This window comes from Hippichthys cyanospilos, chromosome 18 (genome assembly GCF_059441005.1).
Source record: "Hippichthys cyanospilos isolate Australia breed blue-spotted pipefish chromosome 18, RoL_Hcya_1.0, whole genome shotgun sequence".
Lineage (NCBI taxonomy): Eukaryota > Metazoa > Chordata > Actinopteri > Syngnathiformes > Syngnathidae > Hippichthys > Hippichthys cyanospilos.
Window position 1 is genome coordinate 8,608,059 of NC_142386.1, and position 11,957 is coordinate 8,620,015.

General features: G+C 37.4%; 2 protein-coding genes across 2 annotated transcripts in view; one reads left to right on the top strand and one right to left on the bottom strand.

Annotated features, from left to right (window-relative positions):
* The window catches only part of mtmr4 (myotubularin related protein 4), a 32,193-nt gene extending 31,436 nt beyond the window's left edge, over positions 1-757 (bottom strand). The window contains exon 1 of the mRNA XM_088440575.1: positions 700-757. The gene's annotated coding sequence lies outside the window, so the exon portion shown is untranslated. The remainder of the gene's footprint in view (positions 1-699) is intronic.
* A 3,184-nt stretch (positions 758-3,941) lies between these two features.
* Positions 3,942-11,655, top strand: hpda (4-hydroxyphenylpyruvate dioxygenase a). Its single transcript, XM_088441583.1, has 14 exons — positions 3,942-4,014; positions 4,120-4,146; positions 4,254-4,316; positions 5,973-6,077; positions 6,162-6,204; positions 6,292-6,374; positions 7,816-7,905; positions 7,976-8,082; positions 8,342-8,419; positions 9,325-9,487; positions 9,577-9,648; positions 9,792-9,914; positions 9,987-10,103; positions 11,307-11,655. The coding sequence occupies exons 1-14, from the start codon at positions 4,012-4,014 to the stop codon at positions 11,418-11,420; spliced, it is 1,188 nt and encodes a 395-aa protein (XP_088297709.1). The 5' UTR covers positions 3,942-4,011; the 3' UTR covers positions 11,421-11,655.
* Positions 11,656-11,957: the final 302 nt, after the last annotated feature.

The window sequence follows — 11,957 nt, forward strand, 5'->3', positions numbered from 1 at the left end:
CTTACTAACCACCAACTAGCAGTGCTGCCTCCATGTTAAATCGGAGTGTTCTGAAACCTTTCAAAATCAACTTTACCTCATACATAAGACACGGTACTTACGCGATTTAACCGTTTCCATTTAAAAGGCACAAATAGATTAAACCAAGTCAAAACCATTTAACAAAACTTCATTGTAGGTATTTCTTAAACACGGGAAGAGAATGATAATAAAACAAGGCATACGCACTCGGTTGCGGAAAATTTGCCTCTTTATATTATGTTATTCAACTCAGACGTACAATACTGGATAAATGTAGTAAATTCCGTCATTTCAGTACGTCACTCACCAGGTGGCTCTCGCCATTGACAAACAACAGGTGTGAACGTGCAAAAACCAGAGTAAAGTTTATAGACTTGTCAGGTAAATGTACATTTTATACAGCAGTCGACACGCCGATAACTGCAAAAAAGGGCGATAAGAACACAAAGTGAAAGTAGGCAGCCAATGAAAGCTGTTTGCAAACGTTAGCATATCAAGCTAGTTACCGGCCCGAGTACTAGTTGACTAGGGTTAGATATTACGATCGTTCGGCACACGCAAATTACAAAATGGCTCTTTATTCAAGTCTCCAAACACATGCCTGAAACCCCACAAAAGTCACGTGAGCAACGTTTATGGTCAAGTTACATATTTTAAAAGTTAAATCAAGTTACTCACTAGAAAATCAGCTGACACGACGGTGACTCAGTAGACTGCACGACTTCCGCATTCCAGTGCGATGACAACCATGTCAACCAATCCTGCGAGAGAAAACTAGGTCTTATAGCCCAATTGCGATAGAAAATTTACAATGACCAATAGTAATCCACGGTACTACATATTGTGGTTTTTACACACCCACTGCAAAGCCAATCATGTGTCAACAGAAACCAGGAGCCCACCAATAGAAAATCACAGCGCGGCAGAAATGGGGAAATACGTGTACGACGCTCTATTGCAGACACGCACACGACAAAATTATAGTACATGCTGTTCAAAACGTGCTCATGCGATAAATGGGTCACTAATGATTTTTTTTTAAATGGACATAATTTGCATCTAGATTCACTACAATCCTTTTCTCAATTCTATATTAGCGTGATTACGAATCATGGATTTTTTGCCTCATATGTACAAATATCTGAGAGTTCATCTATGATGAACGAGTGTGTTTTCCTTTCACCACCCGAATTATTCGATTACTAATAATCAGTTGGATTAACGGTTCGCTCAAATTTATTTATTTAGTTTCATCTATCGTTTTCTCTTGTGCTGTCAAACCAAACATAATACAAAAAATGCTACACCAAAGAAGACAATTAATTCTATTGGCATTTATGAAGGAATGCACAATATGTGTTCTCGCAGTAATTGATGCAATGATGATGTATAGTTTCTGTCATAGGAATGAAGCAAGGCGTGTTATTTTTGTTAGATGGTCTCTGTTACAGAGAGGAAACTGACCTATAACTCTATCCGGTACACTTCAAAATCCACAAAACACATTGCACAGCAATCCAGTTTGTTTTGATTCACTTTTGACATTTGTGCTGAATAGTAAGCTATGCGCTGTGTTGCTTTCCTTGAACAGAAATCGCATATAAAATACATATTAAATGTGTATGGATTCTAATTAGTTATATTTTGTTGAAAAGATTAGCAATATTAGAATGAACAATAATTTAGCTCCCTGAATTAGCGTCACTGACCTCTCAAATCTTGCTAGCTGCGACCCCTGATGGCAAAAGAAGGAATGACTATAATTGTACACAGGAGGTTTCTGTTAAGGCGGTGAAGTAACCACAATTTGCAATTATAGTATGTGGGTCGTTCAATGTTCAGTCATAATTAAAAGCACATTTTGAATGAAAAGCACTTCTAGGCCAAATGCCAAGTTCAAGTATATTGTCTTTGTCTATAATACGTTTGTGAAATGTACCTTTCCAGTATATTCAAACAATAGAAAATGTGTCTATTTATTTTTCTTTATTTGAAATATTTTTATGAATTGGTCTTTTTAACGAGTTAAACGTGTCACAGCAAAACTTGACATTTATAATGCACATCGTTCATAAATATAACACATCCTTGTGTTTTTTTTTTTTTTTTTTTTGCAGGCTTCCAAAAAGTGAAATTTTTAGATAATCCTGAGCCAAAAATGAGAACAATACTAAGTAGTGTGGGATGTGGTTCCCCATGTACTGGTACATCTGCTGCACAAGGGTATGCTGCACTCTGCAACAACAACTTGTTATGTTTGACAATGACTACTACGGAGCTTTGTGTAAACTGCTACTCTCTTAGTGTGCACATGGCCAGTGCACTTGTTGTCAGCAGCTTTGTTGACATTATTCAGGCTACCCTATAGTCCAGTTCATCCTTTATTTGTGGAACCGTCAGTCATTATGTTTTGTTAAAAGATGCGTGTGTATTTTAGGAGGGGGTGAAATTAACAGAATAACTGTGATCAATTCATTACAGCCAATGTTTTATTTTTATATCACAGTAATCTGATTTTTAATTTCCAACTTTATGCTTTCTTTATGCTGATCTTTCTCTATATATGGGGCTTCTTGTGCTTGTTGGAAATTGGAAAACAATGGTCACTCACACTCTGAAATGGCCACGATTGGCTTTCTGTGCTTGGCAAAACATGACAGGCTCTTGTCGTGGGCGAGCCGAAGGACGACGCAAAAAGGGAAGGGCATGTAAGAGTTATCGGGACGATAAATGTAAAATTTAACTTAAAAAAAAACAATGCTGAAACGGCACCTGTGATAAAAGTAGAGTTATATGCATTTTTTGTAAGAAGCAGCTCAAGTTTAGCCTATCACATAAATGCAAAGCACCCAGATGTTAGCAATAACTGTGCTAATGTAGCAAGACACAGCAAAGCTTTTTGCCAAACTAAACTCAGGAACATCACACGTTTGAGCAACTCTGTGACAAACAGAATGGACAAAGCTTTTATTTTATTGTCAAGTTACAAAAAACAAACAAATACGCAGCACTGGCCACCCTGATGGGTGAAACTACAGGTTGCAGTCATCACTTGGGGCTTGTCTCAAATACAGCAGAATATCAATGGCGACAACCTCATCTGTTTAAGTTTGTGACAGGAAATAAATGATTGAAAGCACTTTTTTGTTGTTGTATGGTGATTGTATGAAAAGTTTTAAACATCAAAGTGTTGATGTTTGTCCCAAACAAAAGAGTTGGTCTACACTGGGATAAAAGCGCTTCAGTGCCGTTTGAGCATGTGTTCACCCCTTGCTGGAGACTAAGCTGAAAAATAAATGTTCAAAAAGCCTTTTAGTTTTTCTAATGCTGAAAGCTTTTCATGCACTCTTTTTGATCTGCGGTAATAACACAGAGTTGGTATGGTTTTATTTCATTTCCTAATTTTTGTAACTCCTCGACAAGAGAAAAAAAAATGTCGGGCCTGGTTGGCATTGGAATGGATCGGTGGTATGGATGTTCACCTAAATATCACAATAGCTACCCAAAACAATCTTACTTATCGCTAACTGTACACTATATGATGTATAATTTTACTTTTTATTTTTTGTCTAATTGAATGTGACTCAGCTGAGCGGCACGGCAGTGCCCTCTATTGACCAGCCGTCAATGTCCACTTTGTGGCAAGGTTGCCCCTTGCCCAATGATAAACTAACTCAAGCATGACTGATGCGAACAAAATCTGTATAAACACGCACTCATTTGCACGACTTCCGAATAGGTTGATGGGTTTTTCATTCATTCCAATGTTATTATATCAGATATATGACAAATGTTGGCTGAAACTGATTGTAGATGTGAGACAAGATGAGTGCAGTTGAACTTGTCCCCCAAGGAGGTGGACACTGGACAGGTGGGTGTAGACACTCAATGACCAATCACAGCTTGCCATTAGGTCAGTACATATCAGCAGCAGAGACAGGGACTCTGATTTTGATATTACTCTCGTTGAACTGAGGCTCCAATTACAGCATGGTAAGATAATCATAGTCAATAATTATGTTAGTGAAAGAAACTGTAAAAAATAAAAAAAATAAGCAATGATATCTTAATATATTTTGCTTTTTTTTTTTTTTTTAGACAAGCTACACCGACAAAGGGGAGAAGGTAAGTCTAATATGGTGTGATATTTGAAGGTATGATGTACCTTCTAAAATAAATAATTTAACTAGAAGACATTAGAGAAAAAAAAAACTTAATTCTGTCTTTTCTAGCATGAAAGGGGAAAATTTGTCAGGTTTCATCATATTACCTTCTGGGTCGGAAATGCCAAACAGGTCAGTAGGCAAACACACACATACTACATAAACTTTTGTTTATGTAGAAACTCATTACTCATTACTCATTACTCAAAACTCTTAATCCCAAGATCTTAAATAGATACCAGCAGCTTTACTTGTCCACAAGTGGACAAGATGAACTACAATTTCATTTAATGAATTCAAAAATAAAAATGACAAAAAAAAATTACAAACATGCTGTATTTCAAAAGCTAACGTATCTCTCAGTAAATAAAAACTGTCTTCCTCATTTTACTCAGTGTGAATGGTGAATACACCATTCATCTGTAATCTTTTTTTTTTTTTATTAAACAGGATGTTTTTTGACATTACCTTAGCCGCCCATTGCATCTTTTTCTATTTCACTTTTTGAAATACAAAAGTGTTGTTTGAAAAAAATCTAACTATTTCAGTGGCAAAAAACAAAAAACAAAAAACTGCTCTAGTCTGCATTTTCAATTCGCTGCTTTTGATCTGACATCACTTTTATTACAGTACAACATATACAATATTTGGGACAATTTCAAACTGTAAAACATGGTTCAATTTTAAGCATTTAAGGTTTTTGAATAGCTACAAGATATATATGACGGGGGCAGCATGGCGAGGCTGGTGGTTTATTAGTTTCATTTTTTTCCTCATGCTTGCTTTTTGTTAAGCATAGATTTTAAGTTAATTGAAGCATGTGTCATTAAAATATGTGTAATAGTTGTTACTTGTTGTCTCCTGGCCAGTCAGGAGACTTGAAATATAGGCTCATCAATCTTTTTGAAACAGGATTAATTCATGGGTAAAGCTAAGGGCTACTTGGTTTGAGACACCCTTTTCAAAAAACAAATGTGCTTATTTGGAGGTAAATCATTTTCTAATCTTTGTTGCAGCAGCTAGCTTGTCTCTATGTACACCGACACGGTTTGTTCATGCGCTACAATACTGATCTTTGAACCAATGCTTCAAGTGTGTCGGTACGCAGCAGGTATGAGTACCATCTTAGTAAACAGAAATGTGGCCATTTCTGTTTTGCATTTTATGATTCTCATACAACTCATTCAGTAATTTGAACACCCCAAATTAAAAAACAAAACAAAAAACAAAAACCTTATTGTATGCTAGGACACAAGCCTCCTGAATTGGTGTCTCAGGGGAATTATTGACTTGCGACGAGGTGCGTTCAAATGCAATGTGACATTTCAAATCCAAGCAAATTTTATATAATTATTAATACATGTAATCTATTATAGATGAATTCATTCATTATTACTGTTACCAATTACCTAAATTACTTGGCATCAGTCGAATAAGAGTACCAGCAATTCTTTTTTCCTTTCGGAGCTCCAAATTCCCACAGATGCAAGTGCGATCAAAAACAACAACAACAACACATAATTAATCCAAAGAAAAATTGTTAGTTGCCTATCTGTTCCCATTGACACCATGTTGGTGTCCCATGTTGGAAATAGTAAATGTTCTTCACAAACATGTATTTAAATCCTTTGCTGCACTCATTTTTAAACACAACACACCATGTAGTTCATTAATCAAGGTGAACTTTTTACTTCAAAACAGCCAAGCTATGAATAATTTCCATCCTTGGGCCTGTCCACATAGAAGTAGAATTACCTTCACAGTATAGACTTTTGGTCATGTTTATAGGCAGCATCCTTCTACTGTGACAAGATGGGCTTCGAGCCTCTGGCCTACAAGGGCTTGGAGACTGGCAGCCGAGAGGTCGTCTCGCACGTCATCAGGCAGGATAAGGTACAGCAGTTTGACACTTCTTAAATCCCAGTTTTGAACTGCATGACCACTCACTATTTATTTTCCGCTCTCTACCCCAAACAGATCATATTTGCATTGGAATCTGCACTCAATCCGGGAAATGAAGGCAAGGAGCTTGTGCAGGCATATGAGAAAACAGTACATCAAATATGAAATGTTTCTGTAATATCAACACGGTGGCATGTCCTGTCAGAGATGGGAGAGTATTTGATGAAGCACGGAGATGGAGCCAAAGACATTGCCTTCCAAGTGGAGGACTGTGACTATTTAATCAAGGTAAAATTAAAGCCATTTTCAGTTTTTAAAATACATTGCAATGTCGGAACTCATTTTCTGAAAGTGTGAATACTAACCAATTTGAGGGAAAGAAAGCTGGTTGACTATGATATAAATCCAACTGTTCGTCACATTACACATTTTTTATTTAATTTTCTAAACCAGAGTAAAAATCACTGTATAATATAGCAAAATCAACCTTAAAAAAAAAATCCCCCTTTGAATATTCCTTGACAATGGTGTCACATGTTCACAGAGCCATACTATGACCTAGCGGTATCTTCCCGATAACAGTAGAAATATCCATCCATCCATTTTCTAAATGTAATGAAAAAAATCATCACATTTTTTTCAATTAAAATGAGGCAACAGATTCCGAGCAACGTTGTTAATTAGATTACATTGCTTCATATCAATGAAATGTGAAATATGAATTAAACAAGACCTTGGGAAAAGGGAATTGATTATTTAATTCATTTTCAAATGTGAAATTAAATACATTTTGATTAGTACTATTTACAAATTTCGAATGTTTCTATTTTTCGTGCTCAATATAATTACTTAGGTGTTATTTTCTGGTTAAACAATAATATTGCACGCCTCATATTAATTGAGTAAATGTGATACTTTTTTTTAGCAGAGTATTTTTAAAACATTTTGTGTCGTTCGACTCTGGATACTTCATTGTAGTTAAAAAAAAAGCGTGATGGTTAATATAAACACGTCAATGAAGGAATCACAGGTTTCTACAAACGTAATGCTTGTAAACTGCGTCAACTCAGTGAAGAATAAGAATGCAGCATTTAAGGACGCATATTTAAACCAAAATGTGATTTTAAACTTGCATTACCAGTGTGCTGACACTCGCTGAGCTGCCCAACAACGTGCCTAACATAAAAAAATACAAATTTTACTCGCCCCCCCCAAAAAATAAATAAATAAATAAATAAATAAATATAAACTCGCCCAACAACATGGCTGAAATAAAAACACGAATTCAATTTATGCTTGCACAAAGGAAGAAGTAATAAGGAATGTCCCATAATTTGATCCATCCATTCAGCAGTCCAGCTCACCATCTACTCAGTGCAGGACACCCAATTTTCCGATGTCATGTGATGGTTCAGATTTTTATTTGAATTACAAATGATGCAGCCTATTATATTTAAGTGAGAGTGAGAAAAGCAATGTTTAACTAAGCAAGCCCAGAATTTTCACTTCAAAAGTATAGTAAATTTCTTGAGTAAATTATTTAAATTATTTCTTCAAACCTAGAATAATTTTAGTTGCCATGAAAAAAAAGTTTGTTGTACGTTTCTATCGCAATACTGTACATGTCACTCAAGATGTTAGAATGTCTCTAACCTCTAGAGGGCGCCAGTAACCCTGTAGAATGCGGGCAAAGCATTTCGAAAAACTGTTCCATCCTTTTCACTGTCAGACGGCCAAGCAGCGAGGAGCCGTCATTGTGAAGGATCCCTGGGTGGAGGAGGACATCAACGGCAGGGTCAAGTATGCTGTGGTGCAGACGGTGCGTAAACACACACTGGAACGGAATAGAACTGAAATATGACATCATATTTGTCATGTCCTGTCCGCAGTATGGAGACACTACACACACATTTATTGAGTACCTCGGGCCCTACAAAGGCCTTTTCCTGCCTGGTTACAAAGAACCCATGTTCAAAGATCCACTCTTAGCCAACCTGTGAGTATCCCTAACACGGCCATAAAACACTTAAAATAAACTCTTAAAATAAAATAACACACCCTTAAAATTTGTGATCTCTATTTTTTAAAATATTTTTCTGCCTTAAGTGTTAAAACAAAATCCAACCAAGTTGTTCTGCTGCCGCTAGAATGTACAGATGTAAAAATAAGAATGTCAACGGTCATGCCAACTGTTTGTTAAGCTCAAGTATCAAAGTGCCTTTGCTGTGTGTGTTTTGTTTACCTTTTCTCTGCAGCCCACAAGTAGGTTTGCGCTTCATTGATCACATAGTGGGAAATCAGCCAGATGACCAAATGGTGCCAATATCAGATTGGTAAGCCTCGTGCTTGAAGGCACGTCCGCACACAGTTGACACAGTCCAAAGGACGTTTAAACATTTTCTAGGCGGCCAGTCTATCACTGGCGCATGCAATGCAATTAAATAATAAGGTATAACAGTAATTTCACTTGGGCCATCACTATCTTGTGTTCAAGTTGCTTCTTTTTCTTTGTGGAGCCAGCAATGCTTTTTCATGCACTTTTTTTCTTTACCAAGCAGGCCGATACGCAGCGTGTGAGTGTGTTTGGCTAAAGGAGGGGGGTCTTAATTAAGGACAAAAGTAATTGATTACTTTAGGAACTACTGTAAAGTATTAAAAAAATCAAAAGTAATTGAAAACTTTATAATTGATTACTTTAGTACACTCAGTAACTCATCTAATTTTTCTAAAGGAAAAAAAAAAACATTTTTTGTTCCCAATCTCTATTTTGAAGAGTGTTTACCAGCCTCTGGTCTCAAAACTTAGGCAAGTGTGTGAGGAACACAGTTAAATATTCAACTTCACGGTCATTCCGGCTCTTTGACAGAAAGTATAGCTACAATGTGGCCCATGATTCAAATGATTTTGACACCTCTGTATTAGATAAACACTAGTCAAGGGTGTCAGCTACCCTCCATAAAAACGTATTTGATGAGAATTTTATTACTATTTTTATTACTATTTTAAAAGATGACAATTCTCATCCACGGCACTGAAAGAGTTAAAATAAACAAATACCTATTTGAAATTCCAATTATTTTTAAAACGAACTTTTGAGGGCTCCTTAATCTGACTTGAATTACCTGGGAAGTTATTTGGTCCCATCAGGAAAATCGATTGGACTGAAATCAACTTTTGCCCACCTTTATGTCGTACCTTTACTATGAGAGCTCTTTTTTCCCCACACTCCACCTCACAGGTATCAGAAGTGTCTTCTGTTCCATCGGTTCTGGTCCATAGATGACAAGCAAATCCACACACAGTACAGTTCACTCAGGTCCATTGTTGTGACCAACTATGAAGAAACCATTAAGATGCCCATCAATGAACCTGCATTAGGGAAAAAGAAATCACAAATACAGGTGGGACCTGAAACCCGTAAAAGCTTTGAATAAGCAAGCATAGTAACAAGGTTTGATATTGTATCTTCACTCTTCCTTTTTACATGTAGGAATATGTGGACTACAACGGGGGAGCCGGCGTTCAGCACATTGCTCTCAACACATCAAACATAATTCAAGCTGTGAGTATTTAATCATCATCAAAATTCCAATATGTTGACACACCTTCACTTCAAAAATAGACAGGTGAGGACATGTTTTACTGCTCACCCATCTCCGTCTTTCTTTTTTTTTTTTTCTTTTCTGTTTGTAACCTCATGGAAAGATTGTGAACCTGCGCGCCCGAGGGATGGAGTTCCTCTCAGCACCTGACACCTACTACGACACCCTAAGGGAGAAACTCAAAGTTGCCAAGATAAAAGTCAAGGAGGATCTCAACCGCTTGCAGGTAAGGAGATGATTAGTTGCAATATTAGTCACTGTTTTGCTGCCATTCTAATAGCGGTATTTCCTTTTCAAGGAACTGAAAATCTTAGTTGACTTTGATGACAAGGGCTACCTCCTTCAAATCTTCACTAAACCTGTACAAGATCGACCCACCCTATTTTTGGAAGTCATCCAGAGGAACAACCATTTTGTAAGTTGAAAAATCATTAACAAATGAATTAAGTTCATGAACTTAAAGTATGGTGTCCAAACCAAGGCACGGGGAACAATTGCGGCCCATCCTCCATTTTTCAGAGGCTCGCAGCATACATTAAAAATTAGATTTGACGCAGCCTGCAAGGATAAGTGCCACTGCTACTAATGTATTTGTTCACATACTGCTGAGGTTTTCTAAACATACAAGGGTTTATTTATGGCTAAAAAGACCATTTCAAAGCAAAATGATTTCATCTTAATTGCAAAAATAGTTTCTTCCTTCCGCTCTGTTCACTAGCCTGGCCTTATTATCACCCAACTTGGGCTGACTTTGAAAGGGTCATATCATCAAATATATATTTACTGTCAACCCCTCAAAATGTTCAGTTTTTTGTTGGGGGCGGGGGGGGGGGGGGGGGGGGGGGACTTTTGCACTACGGGAGTACAGCCATTCATCAAGGTCATTGAAAGGCTTGAAAGCGCCACTCGGTGTTTTTGGGGTGCCAACACAAAACTATTGCGCCCTGTTTGCGACTTGCCGTTGAAATTATTAATGCGAAATCAGGAAAAATACATGATAAAACATCGGGTTTGCAACTTTATTCCTATTTCCAATTTTGAATGGCAGTAAATGAGCCTGACATGGGCTTAATTTGAAATCAATATTGTGTCAGAATTCCTTCTTTGCTTGGCCCAAACAACTGGCTTTCCGGACCTAAAAAAAAAAAAAAAACGAGCTAAAATGAGGTGGGTACAACTACACTGTTTAATGCTGATAAAAAATATGAACTCAATTTTTGTACCATAGTGATTGATTCACAATGATTTGATCATTGGGAATTTTGCATATATAAGTGGTCTGTGCTGAACACCAGTAGCTTCAAAGCTTCAATGCCATTAAAAAGAAGCTGAGCAGGGCAAACACCTGTTCATGGCTCCCACCCATAGCGAGCACTCTGACATGATGTCGCTTGTTAAAACCTCAGTGAATCAATCACAGAAGCAGATTAAAAGGCTCCCTGCGTCACCTCGAGCGCTTGCCTGCAAGCTTTGGGTCGCGCCCCCCAGTGTGCTTTCTCGTCGGGAACGTCTCCCGAGAGTCTCGTCAAGTTTACACTGGCGACCGCTCACATGAGAGCTTGTAATTTCCTGATAAAAATATTCCACATCAAAGTTACATTGTGTGTTCTCTCTCCAGGGTTTCGGAGCAGGAAACTTCAAGTCTCTCTTTGAAGCCATCGAGAAGGACCAGGACGCAAGGGGCAACCTAACCGTGGTGACCCCAGAGGGTCAGGCTCAGGCCTTCAACTGATTGTCTTGCGCCACATCTCAATCAACATCTTGCAGAAAGACATGTATGGTGTGTTTGCTGTCTCCAAGTTGTTATTTTGATGATATTAGCAACATCCGGAGTTCATGTGTCCTATAGATGCGGTGCGTCCCACAATTACACAGTTCATGCATCTGCTGGATTGATGTCCTTATTTACATACAGTATATATATATGACTTCAGTGAATATCAACGATGAATAAATAAACAACTGTAGCAGCTTGTGTTTTTCTTCTGATACAGATTAAGCGCACCCGACAATTATAATATTTCATCTTCCAAACATGCATGTATTGAGACTAGGCGTGGGCCAATAACTGGGCGGTTTACTGTGGTGTTAAAAAGTCAGGGTTTCAATAACCACTAATATAACCAGTAATGAGCACTTTTCTTTTTTGTTTTTTGCTTAATCTAGCAAAGGAGGCGGTTAAAGAGAGCAGAATATGATTGGCTGTTTACTGTTGACTCAATAAATTGCTTTATATGGCATAATTATTTCACAGTTTATTTATTTATTT

What these genes read in the sequence shown, in the direction of transcription:
- hpda (XM_088441583.1), top strand. An exon ending in ACTCAATCCGGGAAATGAAG is followed by an intron (nt 6,205 to 6,291) that starts GCAAGGAGCTTG and finishes ATGTCCTGTCAG; the next exon opens with AGATGGGAGAGTATTTGATG. An exon ending in CATCAAACATAATTCAAGCT is followed by an intron (nt 9,649 to 9,791) that starts GTGAGTATTTAA and finishes CCTCATGGAAAG; the next exon opens with ATTGTGAACCTGCGCGCCCG.